Below are 20,103 nucleotides of genomic sequence, written 5' to 3' on the forward strand. Positions count from 1 at the left end.
ATTCGAAGCACAGAAGCAGGAACCTAGAGCACTAATTCCTAAAACTGTCGACATTATGTATCAAACTCATTCATTACATGCTTAAATGAATTGAGTAAGTTTACACAGCTAGGCAGTGGATGTCAAAACTGTAAGTTTTGGAGTTTTTAGAATTCCAACTCCAGGTTCTGACAGTGTGTATTAACAACTAAGCAAATAATAATAAACGATTAGCAAAGTATTTGCTTGAGAGACAAAAAGGGAGAGCTTTAGAATGAGTTTGTACAGTAGTGAACGTACTTCTATAAGAATTTAAGGATTTTTAGTATTTTCTATGGATACTGAGATACAAAACTGAATGGGTGAAGCTACTAGGTGGTTCCTCTTGCATTGATTTTGTTTTGGTTTTGCTCTTAAATTTGTCTTACGTTGCACGATTATTGCACAAATGCACCGTTTCGGTGTTCCTATACTGACTTTGAGGACTCTGTTCAGAGGCACTTAGGTGAGGAAGGGCGGCCCAACTTCCTTCCGCTTGGGTGTTGATGGTACCCGCATTACCGAAGGACGAGAATTGGCTCTCCGCAGCCACCGTCCGCCTTGTAACGTTCGGCCCAATCAGGACTCCACGGGAAGGGGCGGGGCTCAGAGGCGCGCGCTGTGTTCTGGCTGTACCTGTCTCAGTTGGTTTGCAATGGAGGAGATTTATGCTAAGTTTGTGTCTCAGAAAATCAGCAAAACCCGCTGGCGACCGGTACCTCCGGGAAGCTTGCAGACCGCGGATACCTTCGCTGCGGGCTCTTGGGACAATGAGGTACCTCCGCTCCTGGGCGAGAAGCTCCTGCTTCCCCCTTTCTCCTGGAACCGCGCCGCTGGCGGTCCGCGCGCGAGCTCTCGCTTTCTGGCTCCTCTCGCCATCTCCGTCCCCAAGTTCCCGTCTTAGGATCTCTTGTCCCGTAACTCAGAGCCATCGATGATGTGCCTGAACCTCGAATCTCGTGTTTTAAACTGTCACCTTCCAGTGATCTGAGATGCTTTAAAAGGAAGGTTGCTTGAAGGCAAGACAGATTTTACTGTTAAACAGTTTGATGTAAATTTCATCTCAAGAGGAAACTTTCTGCTTTACAGGAAAATTATGTTTCACTGTGGTCTATTGGAGATTTTGGGAACTTGGACTCTGATGGAGGGTTTGAAGGAGACCATCAGTTATTGTGTGATATCAGACACCATGGCGATGTAATGGATTTACAGGTAAGTCTGTGTAATATCCACAAGCTAACTTTAAAAAACTGAGAGTAATAATATTTAGAGGTGCAAAGGACCTTAAAGTTTGTCTGCTGTTATTCAGGGTTTACAGGAAACTGAGTTCTCTGTAGTTATGGTTTGCTAATGTTAATTATATAAGCACTTTATAGCAGAATCAGAACTGGCGGAGGGGATGTGAATTTAATCAGACTTTTAAAAATCCTGATTTATTTGTTTGCTTAATTAGCTGGCCATCTACTGTATGCCAAACAGTATTTGGGGGGCTTTACAAAAGCCTAATTTTCATCACGTCCTGTAAATCAGGTGTTTTATGTCACTATGGGACAAATACTTAAGGTACTTTACATGGTTTTGCTTTTTGAATTCTTATAACAACCCCCTAAGTGGGGATTAGTTCTTCCATTTTAAAGGTTAACCAAGGCTTAAAGAACTTAACTTGGCCAATGTCTCAAAGCCTGTAAAGTGGAGGAAATGGAATTAAGTTTTCAAATCCTGGTCTGTAGGACTTAAGAGTCCCTGCATTTTCTTCTATAGAAAACTGCCTACCCCTGAGAATGATTATTTTCTAAACCTCTATGGTGATAGTCCAAAATTAAACCAGTTATAGGTGAAGAAGTAGAGGGGGAAAACTTTGTTATTTATTCTTCATGAAAATCTTTTCATTTGTGTAGTGGTTTTGACTTTTCAGATCCATCATCACATTTTATTTGTTTAGCATTTATAGGCTGTTTGCATTTTAAAATTGTTATACTACTAATTGAGTCAAACAAATAGCCCCCCTCAATCAACATTTCTGAATCTATAACAAGCAAGAATTTTCTGTTTAGTTTTTTGACCAGGAAAGAATAGTAGCGGCTTCATCAACAGGATGTGTAACAGTTTTCCTTCACCATCCAAATAACCAGGTAAAGAATTTTTTGCTCAAAAACTGAATTTATATTTTAATTATTTTTAAGGAGGCCTAATCTAGGTTGTATATAATAATGACACAAGTTAAGTTTCATACTCAAAATATGGAGGGGAGAAATACAGCATTACCTGTCTTTTAGCAGATTAATTCTTGCACCAGGTTTGTGTAAGCTGTTATTGAAAGTAGATACCTCTTCAATTCTGTTAGTACAGAGCTATCGATATGGTTTTCTGGCAAGTAATTTCCCAAGATACTATTCTGATCTTTCAAAGAAAGAGCACCTTCTAGCTCAGGTATCATGAGAGACAACAGGGACAGCTACTTTGCTTCTGTAGATAGAACCTAGGTTTTAATTAGAAGAAAGGATGCATTTTGCTGCTGTGGATAGAACCTAGGTTATAATTAGAAGAAAGGATGCACTATAAAGACATTTTATCAATGCCTTTCTTGTGTATTAAAAGCCCAAGTGGTGACCTTCATAGTGGTAGGGCAGTCCTTTAAAATAGCCCCATTTGTAGTAACATTTTTAAGTTGCTGGAAGAGAGTGCTCATTTGGATTTTTAGGCTAGTAAAGTTCATCTTCCTAATAGGCATGCCTAATAAATATAAGACCCAGATCTTCTTAAGTATTTTTCCTAATGGTTTCAGTTAGAAAACCCTAGAGATTTCTTTCTTAGATGTAGGCTAATTCCCTTAAGAATTTAGAGTTGCTGGGCGCCTGGGTGGCTCAGTGGGTTAAGCCGCTGCCTTCGGCTCAGGTCATGATCTCAGGGTCCTGGGATCGAGGCCCACATCGGGCTCTCTGCTCAGCGGGGAGCCTGCTTCCCTCTCTCTCTCTCTGCCTGCCTCTCTGTCTACTTGTGATCTCTCTCTGTCAAAAAAAAAAAAAAAAAAAAAAGAATTTAGAGTTGCTGTTAGGCACTCCTGGGTGACCCGGTTAAACATCTGCCTTTGGCTCAGGTCATGTTCCCAGGGTCCTGGGATCAAGTCCCTCAACAGGCTCCTTGCTCAGCGGGGAGCTTGCTTCTCCCTCTGCTTGCTGCTCCCCCTACTTGTGCTCTTGCACTCTCTCTCACAAATAAGTAAATAAAATCTTAAAAAAAAAAAAAAGAATTTAGAGTTGCTTTTGAACATACAACTGTCTGGTACCTAAACCATTTCTTTGAGATAAGTTTGATATTGAGTAGCATTTTTAAAATCTAATCCAGTGTATACAGAACTTTTTTTTTTTTTTTTTTTTTTTTTAAGATTTTATTTATTAGGGCACCTGGTTGGCTTAGTCATTGGGCATCTGCCTTGGGCCTGGGTCATGGTCCCAGGATCCATGGTTATCAGGGCTCCCTGCTCGGCCGGGAAGTCTGCTTCTCCTTCTCCCTCTCCCCTGGCTTGTGTTCTCTCTCTCACTGTCTGTCTCTCCCTCTGTGTCAAATAAATAAAATATTTTAAAAATATTTTATTTATTTATTTATTTATTTGACACAGAGAGAGAGAGACAGTGAGAGAGGGAACACAAGCCAGGGGAGAGGGAGAAGGAGAAGCAGACTTCCTGGCTGAGCAGGGAGCCCAGTGCAGGGCTCAGTCCCAGGACCCTGGGATCATAACCTGAGCCGAAGGTAGACGCTTAACTGACTTAGCCACTCAGGCGCCCCGTGTATACAGAACTTTGATGGAAGTAGTTTCTAGGCTTTAGTGTCCAGAAATACAAAGGAAAAATGAGAGAGTTACTGTTTTTCTAGAGGGGTATGGGATAGTCTATTCAGGCAAAAGTGCTAGTTTTTAAGACTTTGCTTTGATTCATCCTATTCTCATTTCTGACACCTAGACTCTGTCAGTCAGCCAGCAGTGGACAGCCGCTCACTACCACACAGGTCCGGGCAGTCCTTCCTGTGGCAGTGCACCATGCACAGGTGTTGTGTGCAGCAACCCCGAAATTGTCACTGTTGGAGAAGATGGTCGGATAAATCTCTTCAGAGCCGATCACAAGGAGGCGGTGAGAACCATAGGTAAGAAAAATCATCCTTCTTTTTTATCCCATAACAGTTGAGCACCTACCATGTGCTAAGCAAACCCAATGCTAAGTGTTTGAAGGATGTAAAAAGATATAAAGTGGGATCCCTTTACAAGACAATATGTTGCTAAGGCAAGTATGAATGAGTGACTACACAGGAGAAACTATTTTGTTTTTGTTTGTTTTGTTGTGGCCTGTGGGGATTCTCTAAGAATTGAGGAACAAGTGGCAATTAATTGAATTTAGGTTCTAGACCGTAAGTAATACTAAACGATGGCATACCAAACAAAGGGAATAACACGGGGGCAGGATAGGTCCACTTAGAGAAGGACAAAAAGCATAGTTATCAATACTTAACGATACTTAGGTAGGAAAGGTGACAGATGAAGCAAGAGAATTGAATTGGGGCCAGGTTGGGAAAAATGATGCATAGCTACCGAGGTCACATTTTGTTAGGTGGATCACTAAGGAGCCACCGGAACTTTTCGGTCAAGGGGATGATCTACTCCTTGCTGAGCTTGAGAAGAGTTAGTCTAGTTAGTTCTCAACTGTGCTAAAGACAGACTTGCCTGACAGTAGTTTTAACAACCTACCACCCTAGACCTCCTGAATCAGAACCTCTGTGGATTCAGCCCATGAATGAGTTTTTTTGTGGTATTACTCTATTTATTTATAGTTTTGAAGAACACTTATTTAACAGTTAAAGACCATTACCTGGAGTGTGGAGGAGTGTCACAAAACAATATCTAGAAGTATATGTTAAATTATGTGGTACAAGCTTAAACACTCTAGGAAAAGGGAAAGGACCAGTGTATACCAGTCCGGAAGGACTTCATGGAGAAGAGAGTTTATGAGGCTAAAGATGAAGAGATTTTTTTTTTTAAGATTTTATTTATTTACTTACTTACTTTTTTTTTTTTTTTTTTTTAAGATTCCACTCATTAATCTGAGAGAGAGAGGGAACATGAGAGGAGAGAGCAAGCACCAGAGTGGGGAGAGGCAGAGGGAGAGGGAGAAGCAGGCCCCCCACTGATCAGGGAGCCTGATGCAGGGATTTATTCAGGACCCTGGTATCATGACCTGAGCCAAAAGCAGATGCTTAACTGAAGAACCACCCAGGCATCCCTTAAGATTTTATTTTTAAGTAATCTCTGTGCCCAACATGGGGCTTGAACTTACATCCCTGAGATCAAGAGTTGCATGCTCTACCAACTGAGTGAGCCAGGTGACCCCAAAAATGAATAGATTTGAGATGAGTTGGCCAAATGATACAAGTTCAGAATGAACTTTATAGGAAGCATTGGGTTTGGAGGTTCTGGGTTAAGCACTAGTGGGAGATATAAAATTAGATACAGAGGAACGTGAATAGCTGTATCAGCAATGGAGGGTAATTTCTCCATTTGTGAAAACTATGGAGAAATTTGTGAAAACTATGTTGACTAGAAAACAGATGTTCTATAAGTGATATTTTTCTATCAAAGGAGAGTCTATTTTAATGTGCATTTTTCTATAGAAATTAAACTGATTTACTTAAAAGTTCACCTGTAATATTTCAATCGATGGAAGGAATTCGATTTAGGAATTTTGTGGAAAAGCAGGACTTCTTTTTTAATGTATAATGTATTATTGCCGCAGGGGTACAGGTCTGTGAATCATCAGGCTTACACATTTCACAGCGCTCACCATAGCACATACCCTCCCTCCCCGGTGTCCATAAGCCAGCCACCCTATCCCTACCTCCCCCAACCCCCCAGCAACCCTCAATTTGTTTCCTGAGATTAAGAGTCTCTTATGGTGTGTCTCCCTCCTGATCCCACCTTGTTTCATTTTTTCCTTCCCTAAACCCCCACGACCCCTCACCCAGCCCCTCAAATTCCTCATATCAGAGAGATCATATGATAACTGTCTTTCTCTGATTGACTTATTTCGCTTAGCATAATACCCTCTAGTTCCATTCACATTGTTGCAAATGGCAAGATTTCAGTTTTTTTTGTTTTTTTTTTTTAAGATTTTATTTATTTATTTGCCAGAGACAGAGGGAGAGAGAGCGAGCACAGGCAGACAAAGAGACAGGCAGAGGCAGAGGGAGAAGCAGGCTCCCTGCCGAGCAAGGAGCCCGATGTGGGACTCGATCCCAGGACCCTGGAATCATGACCTGAGCCGAAGGCAGCTGCTTAACCAACTGAGCCACCCAGGCGTCCCAAGATTTCAGTTTTCTGATGGCTGCATGATATTCTGTTATGTATGTGTGTGTATATATATATGTACACACACACACCACATCTTTATCCATTTATCTGTTGATGGATATCTAGGTTCTTTCCATAGTTTGGCTATTGTGGACATTGCTGCTATAAACATTGGGGTGCACATGTCCCCTTTGGATCCCTATATTTGTATCTTTAGGGTAAATACCCAGTAGTGTAATTGCTGGGTCGTAGGGTACTCTATTTCCAACTTTTAGAGGAACCTCCATACTGTTTTCAAGAGTGCACCAACACTGTAGGAGGGTTCCTTTTTCCTCTCATCCTCGCCAACATCTGCGTTTCCTGACTTGTTATTTTTCTCCATTCTTGTGAGGTGGTATCTCACTGTGGTTTTGATTTGTATTTACCTGATGGCCAGTGATGTTGAGCACTTTTTCATGTCTCTATTGGCCATTTGGATGTCTTCTTTGCAGAAGTGTCCAAGTCTTCCGACCCTTTCTTGATTGGATTATTTGTTCTTTGGGTGTTGAGTTTGTTAAGTTCTTTCTCGATTTTGGATACCAGCTCTTTATTTGATATGTCATTTGCAAATATCTTCTCCCATTCTGTCAGTTCTCTTTTGGTTTTGTTGACTGTTTCCTTGGCTGTGCAAAAGGAAAAGCAGGACTTACTAACACACACTACTGTTTTCTTAATTTGTAGACAATGCAGATAGCAGTACACTCCATGCTGTAACCTTCCTTCGAACTCCTGAGATTCTTACAGTAAATTCAATTGGGCAGTTAAAAATATGGGATTTCAGAAAACAAGGAAATGAGCCCTCTCAGATATTATCACTGTAAGTTGTCATTTGTAATTCACTAGGGTAATGCAAAATTAATTTGTTCAATTGTTTATAGCAACTGACTTTAAACCATATTGTATTTTAATTGCATTTGGAAAGAATGATCCCTGATTAAATTTGGTAAAGTGAGTACAATTTGTTGGGCTTGCTGCTGCTGTGCTGCATTCAGTAAATATTTGTCCTGTTGATTCAGAGGCTTTATCTCTTTTTGACGTTTATATTATTTAATGGGGAATTTATTTTTGCTCAGCAAATGATTGTACTGATAGTAGGTACAGTGCACTCCAGATGTGGTTGGATGAAAAACACAATCCAGGATACTTCTTTCTAAGCAAAAATCCCCATTCTGTGTGTGCAGTTTTCTCTTCTCTGTTAAGAATATAGAATGTGTCAAACCGAAAAAGTAATTATATAAACAAAATACTAAATAAGGTGAAGGTAAAGAATATGCTGCTTAGTTGTACATATTGTTTTTAAAATGCCAAGAAATGGAAGTATGTTTGCATATCTTACCATCAGATTATCATGCTCCTTATGTCTCCAAATTGAAGAGGGGATAACTTTGGCCTTAATTCCATTGCAAAGTTCTAATATTTAGAAATATATTTAATACACTCAATTTTTTGACATGATTTAAGTTCAGCCCACTGCTCCAGCCACAAAGTTATCATTTAGTTACTAGAGTGAAACATGTTTCATGGATTATGCAAAGATAAATCATACTCACAGCATGTTTGATGTCCTTCTGTCTCTCATAAAAGGACTGGTGACCGAGTACCCCTCCACTGTGTTGATAGACATCCCAACCAGCAGCATGTTGTAGCTACTGGTGGCCAGGACGGAATGCTGAGTATTTGGGATGTTAGACAAGGCACTATGCCTGTGTCTCTGCTGAAGGCTCATGAAGCTGAAAGTAAGTGTTGTGGCAATACGTAAGTTTTTGTCAGGTAGTAATGTGGTATATTGTAAGCAGCTTTCTATAATGATACATAGGGATCATTTTACATAGTAGCTTTTGGCTAAATTATATAAACGTATAATAATCCCTTTTTATTTGACACTTAAGTGTTTAAGATTTTATTTGACAGGGATAGAGACAGCCAGAGAGGGAACATAAGCAGGGGGAGGGGGAGAGGGAGAGGCAGGCTTCTCACAGAGCAGGGAGCCTGATGCAGGGCTCCACCCTGGACCCTGGGATCATGACCTGAGCTGAAGGCAGATGCTCAATGACTGAACCACCCATGCGGCCCAGATGCTTAAGTTTTTCAACATGTGGGACGCCTGGGTGGTTCAGTTGGTTAAGCAGCTGCCTTCGGCTCAGGTCATGATCCCAGCATCCTGGGATCGAGTCCCACATCGGGCTCCTTGCTCAGCGGGGAGCCTGCTTCTCCCTCTGCCTCTGCCCCATTCTGTCTGCCTGTGCTCGCTCTCTCCCCCTCTCTCTCTGATAAATAAATAAAAAATCTTTAAAAAAAAAAAAAGTTTTTCAACATGTTTCATTATTCTATCCAAAACCACAGTAATTATCCTTATGTGTTTATCTTTATGTGCTTCTTTTCTTTTTCTTTCTTTCTTTCCTTTTTTGATTTAAATATTTTTTTTATTTGACACACCGAGAGAGAAAGCATAAGCAGGGGGAGCAACAGGCAAAGGGAGGAGAAGGAGACTCCCCACTGAGCAGAGAGCCTGATGCAGGTCTCTATCCCAGGACTCTGGGATCATGACCTGAGTGGAAGGCAGACGCTTAACCAGCTGAGCCACCCAGGCGCCCTATATGCTTATTTTCTTGGGATAATTTTTTAGAAGAAGTGGCAAGCCAAAACATAAAACTGTCATACATGTTATCAAACTGTTACACATAAAAATACCAATTTATATTGCCATACTCTCTATAAGAGGATGACCTATTCCCATGTAAATGTAGGCTATTTTTAATATTGACTAATCTAGTGTTCCTCAATTTATTATTGTACCTCTTTTTTTAAAACAAGAGCAGTATTTATATATAGGATCTTGTCCCCTTTTTTGTTCATTTTTTTTTTATTTTGGTGGGGATTTTTTGACCAGACAAAAATTTTTCATTTTATCATTATCTTTGATATCATGACTGGATTATAGTTTTAAATTCTGACTTAAGTTAAAGTGCAAAAGTAGAAACATGCCAGTATTGTAACGTCGCGGTTTAAGTTTCACGTTATTACCTTGGAAAGATAAATGATTTTTAAGATTATATTTAAGAAGCAAATAAAAGGATAAAAATATTTTGCCTCTTCTAGTTATAACTATACCCAGGGGAAAAAAGAATAAAAAATAATGTATGTCCTCATAGAATCTGATGTTGACTAACCCAGTGGTAGTAATACTAGAAACTTTCAGATCTCTTCTTCCAGTGTCCCTTTTTAACTGCCAGCCTGTATTGCTAAGCAATACATACAGATGTAGCAGATTGTAATGTATTGTTTTGATTCATTCTGACTTTTAGCTAGAAATAAAATGTTTTATTATAGACGTTTGTGTTATACTTTGAAAATAAATACTTAAGAGTCTAGGTTTGTACAGTCAGCTTACGGTTCTATAGGCTATTTTCCTTCATTTTTAAAAAATGAAACAGTATGAATATATTTTACATAGGGGTTTTCCCAGAACACGTTCTCCTGAGGAAGATGACCTTGTAATGTTTTGTGGCTTGATGCTTAATTATGGTATATGTCAGAATAAAAATTGCCCACTTGCAAGCATGTGCCTTCTAATACTTTTTATGCTTTGTCCCCAGCACTTTCTATGCTGCCTCTTGAAGGTTCTTACCCAGAATCACAGAACCCTTGTTCACAGACTACCTGTTTGATTTGTGTGCTGCAGAGAACCTCCTAAGGCATCCTGGCCAGTCATTGGCTCCCGTTTGTCTACTGACACACAAAGTTCCCTTAAAGTTTAGTACTTGCAGGGTTCTCAATCCCAGATTGGCTTCTTAAAAGTCCTCCATCTGAAACAGTCCAGATTCTGGGAGCATTTCTAGGTTTTAGTTTGCTAGGAGCAGTTGCTATTTCTGTGATATATACTGGAGGTATCCAGAATACTGGCATGAAGCAAAATTGAACTGCTGCTTAGAAATTCACTTGTATGTTATCTTTATGGTCTTCTCTGTTTTTCCAGTAATATAAACTTCATATATATATATTTTAAGATTTTATTTATTTGAGAGAGAGAGAGACAATATGAGCAGTGGGGAGGGGCAGAGGGAAAAGGAGAAGCAGGGTTTGATCCCAAGACCCTGGGATCATGACCTGAGCCAAAGTCACTTGCTTATCCAACTGAGCCACTCAGGCGCATCTAACCTTCACATGTTAATAACACAGGAATTGAAATTAAGAGAACTTACCAATTTAAAAAAATATTTTAGGGACACCTGGGTCTGTTAAGCATCAGCTCAGGTCATGATTCCTGAGTCTTGGGATTAAGTCTGCATCGGACTCCTTGCTCCTGCCTGCCATTCCCCTGCTTTGTGTGCTCTCTCTCTCTCTGACAAATAAGTAAAATCTTAAAAATATATATTTTAGGAATTACCCCATTGTCATATTCTTTCATTTAAAAATGTAGTAAGTCAAATGATTGGCATTTATTTTCATTCACTTGCTGGCCCAATGCACAAATAGATTTACTTGGCTTCTTTATGCTATCTGTATGTTATAGCCATTTGGAGAATTATATTTTGTCCTTTAATTCTGAAGCCTTTGATTTTTATCACAGACTTAGGGTTTGAAGGTATGTGATGGAGGTTAATGGAAGATGATGCCTAGAGACAGAGCTTTAAAGTTTGTTCAACTCATTTGCACAGTTTTCAGCATCTTGGTTCTTACCTTTTAGTGTGGGAAGTTCACTTTCACCCATCCAACCCAGATCATCTATTTACTTGTTCTGAGGATGGATCCCTCTGGCATTGGGATGCCTCCACAGACATACCTGAAAAATCATCACTGTTTAATCAAGGTAAAAGGATTTAAGGAAGATATTGTGTGTAGTTTTGTTACAGTTTTAAATACCACATTGGAAATTCTCAGATTTTTAACATTAAATAATGATAGAATGTTTCCATTCTCCTGCCTCAAGGTAAATTCTGGTATCCTAGAGCTTGAAATCTATCAGCTGCTTATTGCTGTAGTGCTGAGGACTACAAATGCCATAGCTGGCTCACTTCGCACAGCTAGGGTCTTCGTGCTACATTTCCAAGACTCTCCATTAAAGAATCACCAGAAAGATGGTCAAAATCTGCTTACTTGAAGACTTCAGATTCGATACCCATAGTATCCCATAGAAATTTGAGTATTTAATATCACTGAATGAGTCTTTGGTGAAAAATGGTGATGTGTGATAATGGAGTCATCACCCTGATATTCTGAGAATTAAGTTTTGATCCTGGCCTTTTTAAAATATCAGTAGAATTTCAGATGTTTCTTAACATAATAGTAGTTTTGAAAGATGTTTTCCCCTTTTTTTCTTGCAGGAGGAAGAAATAGTACTTTTTTGTCTCACAGCATTAGTAACCAGGCTGGTGTTCACCAGTCTCTTATAAGCTCCTGGCTCAGCACTGATCCCGCAAAAGACCGTATTGAAATCACAAGCTTGCTCCCCAGCAGGACCTTGTCTGTGAACAGTTTGGATGTTTTAGGTCCTTGTCTTGTTTGTGGAACTGATTCAGAAGCGATTTATGTTACTAGACAACTTTTTTCATGAAAATACTGTCATTGCAAGATTTCAGGTAAAACATATTGTTAGCCTTTCGAAGTATAATAATAAAAATTATTGGAAAATGTGAAATTTGCAAAGGAAGCTTCAGTAAACCATTGGTAATATCGATGCCCCGTTTGGCTTTTGTCAGTTGAATGTTCTCACAGTTCCAGAGTCAGAGAGAATGCTGATGGAGAGAGAATTGAAATCTGTGAAAGAATATCAGAGGGATCCTTTTGTTGATGTAGACGTTGCCTTCAAACAGGATATTCTTTTTGATGTTGGGGGACTTCATAATTTTCTCAAACCACTAACAGGTTCCTATTTTTAATGACACTATGGTGGCTTTTACCCCTCCCTGGTGGCCCAGGCCAATGTTAATATTTATCCTTTTTATAGTAGATATTTTCTTGAATCTTCCCACATTTTATTTCCTTAATAAGTTTAATAAAATTCATGAAGAATTGAGTAGAGTAAAAATGACAAGCTTTTGTAAATGTGTTCACATTTTTTTAAAGGTTTTTGGTTTTTTTTTAAAGATTTTATTTGTTTATTTGACAGACAGAGATCACAGTAGACAGAGAGGCAGGCAGAGAGAGAGAGAGGGAAGCAGGCTCCCCGCTGAGCAGAAAGCCCGATGCGGGACTCGATCCCAGGACCCTGAGATCATGACCCGAGCCGAAGGCAGAGGCCCAACCCACTGAGCCACCCAGGCGCCCCAAAGGTTTTGTTTTTAAAGAAAAGTTTTGACAGGTTCCTCTGTTAGAGTAGATTTGAACAGAACTTTCAACTGCTTAGACCCAAATTCATTTTTCTTGAAAAAGGAAAAGTACATTTTTCCTAAGGATTTTTGCTTTTATTTAGTTTTAAAAGATAGTTCAAATGCTGAACTGGATGTTGTGCAATAAAGTAGAATTTGATATTAATAAGAGAGCTGACTTCCAAACTAAAAATTGATAGATAACATGTATGAGATGAGTATGATGATGTGGTAAGAGTAGAGAATTTTGCTGTCTTTGTCCTTATCTACTGTGTTAATGATAATCTAACATGTAGGTGTTTTAATTTTGAATATAGTTGACACAGTGTTACATTAGTTTCAGGTTAATGTGTCGTGCTTAAAAACAATGTTGTGGCATTGTCTTTCTAAAGTTAGTTAAATGTTAATTGAACGTGAAGACCTTAATGACAAATCACTGTTATTATGCTATTAAAGTGTGTATTCATTTACATTATTATTATTCATTTTTATTAATTCCAGTGATAGTAATTATGGTAAAGTTTTGTTTTTCTGTCCTAATAAATACTGTCAATTCTTTTATGCCACCTTACCTTGGGGGATTTTGGTTTGAGCATTTTTGTCAGCATTTTTAAATGGAATACATATATGCAGTCTGCTTTTTTATATAAATTTAACTCAAAAATATTTGATAAAATCGGTAACTTGAATTACAAAGAATGAGAGAAGGAAAGAAAATGTTGCCATAGGAATTTTTAATGTTTATAGTTTTATTGCTGAGACTAACTTTTAAGACTTTTCTGTTACTAGAGAAGTAATTTGTTACAGGAAAAAAAGTCAAAAGAAATTTTTAAGTACTTTTAATATCAAATAATAGTCTTTTCATTTCCTTTTCTATCAATGTGTGTAGAATTTATTAAAATGAAATATAGCATGTTATATTTATGAATATACATTCCCCAGCAGTAATCACATGGTTTCCATAATAAAAACATAGCTATTAATTTTCCTTTGACTCACTTCCCTTTATATGAATGTCTTGCTGCAGCCTAAGCTTCAGCGTCCCTTTCCTTACTTTCCAGGCATACTTTCATTCTATTCAGTAGGCTAAATCCTTGCTGTGGGTGGGCGCTAAGTTGATGTCACTCCTGGAAGACTAGCTCAGGTCGGGGGCACATTTTTCATGCACAATGAGTGGCAGACTTTACCTCTGCTTTCATTTACATTATATGCTGCTGAAAAGTTTAAAGGATTCATATACGTTCTTAGCACCCTTCTCAGGTTTCAGCAGCAATACATACAATTTCCCGAGGTTGTTATAATAAATAATTGGTAGAGGGAGGGAGCCAGAAGTGTAGGCTTAGAATATTAACTTAGGCTGCAAACAAGTTTCAGGTTTGAAGCTTTGCTTTAAGAGTATTTGTAACCATGAATAAAAGAAAGTACATTTGGATAGTGTTAAATTTCTTATCATTGATGAATTCTGCCAGATTTAATAAGAAACATAAGCTTTATGGAAGATAAATAAACCCTAATTTATAAATTTGTTCACATAGTGAACACATAGTTTCTTTTGAGGGGCTGCAGGATCACAGAGGTAGAAGGCATCTTGGAGAGCATATCTAACCCAAATTTAACCATCACTTCCACAGCATTCCCAACAAATTATCATCCAGCCTGTACTTGAGACTATATTGTGATTAAGTTTCCCATTTCCCAGTGCAGCTCTTGGTCAGCTCTTCTTGATACAGCATTATGGCAAGGTTTTAGTATATGAGTGGAATATAAAAAATCCCATAAAAAAAAGTAGAATCATGTTATGGTGGGTTAATGAAATGATCATGTGAATCTACTACAAGACAGCCAATCACCAGTTTACTGAATTTGCATTATGTGGGGGTGCTTTACTATAGGGTTTCACTAAGTAAATTAATTTACTGAATGCAAATTTGCTTTCATTTCTCTTCCTTGGGAGCCACGAAAAAATGTAATCCTTCATCACATTTCCAAATATTCAAAACTAAATAATCGTAGCTTTTTGGGGTAAACTTTTTTAATCCCTTCAATGGTTTCTAATGGGCAAAGCTCTCTTTGCAGCATTCCTTGCCTTATTTTTTTCTTTTTTTAAGATTTTAAGATTTTATTTATTTGTCAAACAGATTGAGCACAAGCAGGGGGAGCAACAGGGAGAAACAGGCTCCCCACCAAGCAAGGAGCCCAATGCAGGACCCAATCCCAGGACCCTGGGATCATGACCTAGAGCCGAAGGCAGATGCTCAACTGCCTGAGCCATCCAGGCACCCCTGCTTTTCCTTCTTGGTTAAATTCCAAACCTTCCAAACCCCTTTTAGGTGTCATTTTCCCAGAAAGACTTCCCTGGCCTCTGACAGTCTGGGCTAAATTATACTCTGCCTCAGAAGCTCCATTGTGCAGGGCCTGTGCTGTGCTTACAGCTGTATTAAGCAGCCTCTCTCAACTGGACCAAACAAATAGGACCCATATCTTAACGTCGTATTAACAATGTTTAATACAGTATCTAATATATGGTAAACACTGAAGCAGTGCAAACTGAGCTGAACTAACCTCACAGTCTTGTTTTCCCTGGAAATAAATACTTTTTTTGCCAAAGACCATCATTAAAGTGTGACCTCCAAAATGAACACTTTCCCAGGTGGTGTCTGCCTCCCTCAGAGGTGACTTAAGAAAGCTTACCATCCTGGTTCTTGGTACAATATTCCTTTGTAATGCTATCTCATTTTATTTTAAATATTCTGACATGTGCTCAATTAGACTACTGACTAGTTGAAATTAAACGCTTTGCCTTTTTCACACATGTATACTATACTATACTTCCCCTAGTGTTGAGTTAATGCAGATGATTTTGATCCTTACTATTTGGTCAATCCCTGTTCAACAAAGACAAATCTTATTTCCGTAAAGAGCTAACAATCTTTGAGGGTCTTCCTCAGAAGCCAATCATTTTCAGAATTTCCCAGCATGATCTATATTCTAACCCCATTGGTTAGGAGATAGGTAAGATAAATATACTTAAGTGCTTAGGCCCACTCCTCCAGTCCTCCCAATTAATCAGTGACATGTGAATCATTGGTATTTGACTATCGTTATTGAAATTTTATAAACAAACCTAATGTATTGACATTCTGCCCCATTTATCTTGTTCACAAAGCTGCTATGGGGAGATACCTGTGCTATAACTATCCCATCAAAAATTTTATATAATTGAAAAATTCCTTATCCTTTGTAACACTTCCATTTCATGGTATTAAGGAAATAATCCTTTAAATAATCCATTCTAGAGTTTTGACTAAGAAGAACACGAAGTCCACCAGTGTAGTTTATATCAAGCCTTCATTTAAGCTTATGGTATCAATATGGTACCCAGCTCAGACTAGTTACACAGTTTGAAGCAGTAGCAGTGCTCTAGTCTTATAGATCAGAAACTTGGGGACTTTTGAACTCTACCAAGCAAATATTCAAACTTTCAACTGTATTGTCTGAACCACAACATTAAGTGGCAGTGTAGAGAACTAACAGACTATCATCATCTTCACATCAAAACAATTCCAACATTTTGCTCCATTAGGTCAATGAGGAGGGAGAAAACTATAGGGGAAGGGTGAGAAGGGAGAGTAGAGGAGTAGAATACAGCTGATCAGGTTTTAAAAAATTTAAAAATAAACTAATGTTCAGTTCCAAACTGTTATAACTAGACTCTGGGGGACAATAGCTGACACACTAGTCTAACAGAGCCATCAGAAAAGCATCAGCTGTCAAAAAGTAATTTTTGTTCAGGCTGTGGACATAAGAAACTAAACTGTGATAGACTGTAAAATAATAGCTGCAACTCATCAAAACACAGATTTTACCCCTTCATTGTATAGAAGGAAGTTACATTTTATTTTTTTTTTTTTAAGATTTTTATTTATTTATTTATTTGACAGAGAGAGATCACAAGTAGGCAGAGAGGCAGGCAGAGAGAGAGAGAGGAGGAAGCAGGCTCCCCGCTGAGCAGATAGCCCGATGTGGGACTCGATCCCAGGACCCTGAGATCATGACCTGAGCCGAAGGCAGTGGCTTAACCCACTGAGCCACCCAGGCGCCCCGGAAGTTACATTTTAAAACTTGTTAGCAAGAACTGTCCTACAAATCATGATCCTCCAGTAGTAAGCTTTTTGGGGTAAACTTTTTTTAATCCCTTAAAAAAACCCCAGATTTGGTTTCTAATACCCTTCTCCAAAAAAAGGAACAAGGACTTCTTAAAGGAACAGGGAATATATAAGATAGCTTGAAGCATCTTGTACTGTCAGAAAGTAAGGGAGTTTTAAAAAAAAATTTTTTTAAGTAGGCTCTGCACTCAGCATGGAGCCCAGTGTGATGGTTTAACTCATGACCCTGAGATAAGACCTGAGCTCAGACCAAGAATCAGATGCTTAACTACCTTAGCCACCCAGGTACCCCTTAAGGGAGTTCTTTTAAAAAATGATTTTAAGGGGCGCCTGGGTGGCTCAGTGGGTTAAGCCGCTGCCTTCGGCTCAGGTCATGATCTCAGGGTCCTGGGATCGAGTCCCGCGTCGGGCTCTCTGCTCATCAGGGAGCCTGCTTCCTTCTCTCTCTCTCTGCCTGCCTCTCTGCCTACTTGTGATCTCTCTCTGTCAAATAAATAAATAAAAATCTTTAAAAAAAAAAAAATGATTTTAAAAGGTATAATAATGGGGAAGATCAGCATGTCAAAGGGACACAGAAGCCAATTCAACTGGAAGAGCTCCCCATAGTGAAAGCTGGATCAATTTGATCAACAAAATAAATTACTCAAACCATAAAATAAAAATCCATGAGCCCACATTGATATGAATGTTTTTAAAAAATGGAGAAGAGACAAATCTGCTCAGAATTCCACCTGATTTATGTAAATTCTCTGCCCAAAAAGAGGTAGAACACAATTTTCACTCTTAAGTATGGGCTGCTCATAGTCTATAGTCTTCCCTAAAACTGAAGGAGGAACTTAACATTCTCAGGGCCACATTGCTCTTCAGGCTTCTTCCATATTTGCTGCCCCTGTTTCTCCTGTCATCCAAGCATGAAATCTGGCCCCTACATCTGTTGATAAAAACAAAATGAAATCCCAAGTGCCCATTTCCATGAAGCATTGAAAAGTTGAGTAGGTTGAAACTGGACCAAGGGTTTTCCATCACACCCAACACAAAGCCCTTCAAATGCAGTGGTAGGCATTGCCATACAGAGACATCCAGCAGCCTTAGTAAGCATTTCCCTTGCTCTTTCACCTACGCTCAATCCCCAGTCTAAGCTGCTTTTCATCTTGGGGATTGCTTCATCTTTCCTGATCATTCCTTCTCTCCTTTCCTGCTCTTCTCTCCCCCGGCTTCATTGGAGTTAAACCTCCAGTCCCAGACAGAACAATTCATTGAACTTGAATTATCTAGAAAATTTCCCCAGAACAGTAGTTTATGGAGATACCTGGAGATAACAGACTTTAGGCTTAGAATTAAGAGCTTACATAAAGAAGTCCCCTGGATGGTGACAGAGGTGACAAGATTTGGGGAGCAGTATGCTTTTTCAGATACATAATCCTTCTGGAAAGGGCAAGCAGGCCTGTGAACATATTAGGTTCATATAATTTTAAGGCTGAAAGGGTCCCCAAAGGTTACTTAGTCCTGCAGTTGACGGAAGTAAGAGCTAGGGCTATTATGTGACCCACCTTGGGTCATATACTGTACCTTTTTTTTTTTTAAAGATTTTATTTTTTATTTGATGGAGACACAGTGAGAGAGGAACAAGCAGGGGGAGTGGGAGAGGGAGAAGCAGGCTTCCCGAGGAGCAGGGAGCCTGATGTGGGGCTTGATTCCAGGATCCTGGGATCATGACCTGAGCTCAAGGCAGTCCCCTAAAGACTGAGCCACGCAGGCGTCCCCATACACTGTATCTTCTACAATCTTTGCCTGTGCTTACAGAGTTTCAACCAAGTGCTCTTGGAATGGAATTTTTTAAAAGAGGTTTTCACATTTGAACTTCAGGATACAATGTCCGGTACCAATTTAACATCATGAACCTTAATATGAAGAAAATTTTTATAGTTAGTCTCTAGTAGAAGAATGAAAAGAGGTTTGAGGGGCTCCTGGCTGGCTCAGTCAGTGGAGCCTGTGACTCTTGGATCTTCCAGTTGTGAGTTCCAGCCCCATTTGGGAGTAGAGATTACTTAAAAAATAAAATCTAGGGACGCCTGGGTGGCTCAGTCCTTAAGCATCTTCCTTCAGCTCAGGTCATGACCCCAGGGTCTTGGGATCAAGGTCTTGGGATCAAGCCCGGAATTGGGCTCCCTACTCAGTGGGAAGCCTGCTTCTCCTTCTCCCTCTCCCACTACCCCTGCTTGTATTCCCTCTTTCTCTTTATCAAATATTTTTTTTTTTTTTTACAAAATCTAAAAGAAAGAAAGATGGTTGAAAACACTATTTTCTAGAGGCAAATGTGTAAAGGCTCGCTTTACAAAGGGTATATGGTACTTTCAAATACCATAAACCCAATGATCCCATCCCAAACTTCTAATTCAACTTAGCAGGAAATAAAACCCCTTCTGGCATTCGCCGTTATTCCAGTTATGGCAATAATGACTTCCCCGTCTACCGATTCGGTTGACAGGTTAAAAATCTCCAAACTCTGTTAACCTTTCCTGGCTCAAGAATATATTAAGCTGGCTGATTCAGCAAACACTTAACTACGGACTTATTCAGGGAGAGCACTGAGCAAAACTCAATTCATCTCAAAGCCTGTAGAAATCTCGATCCTAGTGCCCACAGCCAGGTTTCAGAGCAAATCACTGACGTTTCGTTCTGAGAATTAAACTCCTTATTGCGCGTCTTACACTCTTTCCGTGCACAGAAAGACCTCAATTAAAAAAGAGAGACAGTCGGGCTCTGCTCGGCAGGGAGCCGGCTTCCCTCTCTCTCTCTGCCTGCCTCTCCACCTACTTGTGATTTCTGTCAAATAAATAAATAAAATCTTAGAAATAAAAAATAAAAATAAAAGAGAGACAGCAGACAGACTCTCAAATGGGTGGACTTGGAAGGGGGAGAGCCCGATCCCACGAGCCGGGGCGAGTCACCTGGTCAGCGCCAGGCGGGGGCGACGCTCGCCAACAACGCTGAGGAAAGTACAACCGGGGGAAGGCGGGAGCCGCAAGCGGCGCTCTGGCCGCCGGCGGCCGGGCGATCAGAAGCCCCCAGTCCTCGGCCCCCGCGCAAGCGACGCCGGGAAATGCCTACATCCGGGAAACCTGCGGCGGAGTGCGGCGGCGGCGACACCGAGTGGAAGGCAAAATGGCGGCGGCGGCGGTGGACTGGTGTTGAGGGGAGAGCCAGGTCCCCGCGACCCCCGCGACGGGACGCGCTG

The 20,103-nt window shown here is 39.8% G+C and overlaps 1 protein-coding gene and 1 long non-coding RNA gene across 3 annotated transcripts; one reads left to right on the plus strand and one right to left on the minus strand.

The window, feature by feature from the left end:
• The first annotated feature begins 603 nt into the window (after positions 1 to 603).
• NUP43 (nucleoporin 43) lies at positions 604 to 13,687 on the plus strand. Of its 2 annotated transcripts, none has more exons than XM_059177272.1 (8): positions 604 to 793; positions 1,108 to 1,230; positions 2,073 to 2,150; positions 3,978 to 4,158; positions 7,073 to 7,208; positions 7,976 to 8,127; positions 11,079 to 11,201; positions 11,716 to 13,687. In XM_059177272.1, exons 1-8 carry the CDS (start codon positions 674 to 676, stop codon positions 11,943 to 11,945), a joined length of 1,143 nt encoding a protein of 380 aa, XP_059033255.1. In that variant the 5' UTR covers positions 604 to 673; the 3' UTR covers positions 11,946 to 13,687. The 2 variants fall into 2 exon arrangements, with proteins under 2 accessions (XP_059033255.1, XP_059033256.1); XM_059177273.1 differs by lacking the exon at positions 604 to 793 and adding an exon at positions 800 to 935.
• LOC131833688 (uncharacterized) lies at positions 6,922 to 11,174 on the minus strand. Its single transcript, XR_009354571.1, has 3 exons — positions 11,072 to 11,174; positions 7,942 to 8,121; positions 6,922 to 7,014 (listed from the first exon to the last, which is right to left on the minus strand). It is a non-coding gene; the product is annotated as an uncharacterized LOC131833688 (long non-coding RNA).
• Positions 13,688 to 20,103: the final 6,416 nt, after the last annotated feature.

Source organism: Mustela lutreola, chromosome 6, assembly GCF_030435805.1.
Source record: "Mustela lutreola isolate mMusLut2 chromosome 6, mMusLut2.pri, whole genome shotgun sequence".
Taxonomy (NCBI): Eukaryota; Metazoa; Chordata; class Mammalia; order Carnivora; family Mustelidae; genus Mustela; species Mustela lutreola.

Coding starts and splice junctions, on each gene's coding strand:
- NUP43 (XM_059177272.1), top strand. CDS start 674: ATGGAGGAGATTTATGCTAAGTTTGTGTCTCAGAAAATCAGCAAAACC. Junction 1,231..2,072: donor GCGATGTAATGGATTTACAG/GTAAGTCTGTGT, acceptor TTTTCTGTTTAG/TTTTTTGACCAGGAAAGAAT. Junction 8,128..11,078: donor GAAGGCTCATGAAGCTGAAA/GTAAGTGTTGTG, acceptor CTTACCTTTTAG/TGTGGGAAGTTCACTTTCAC.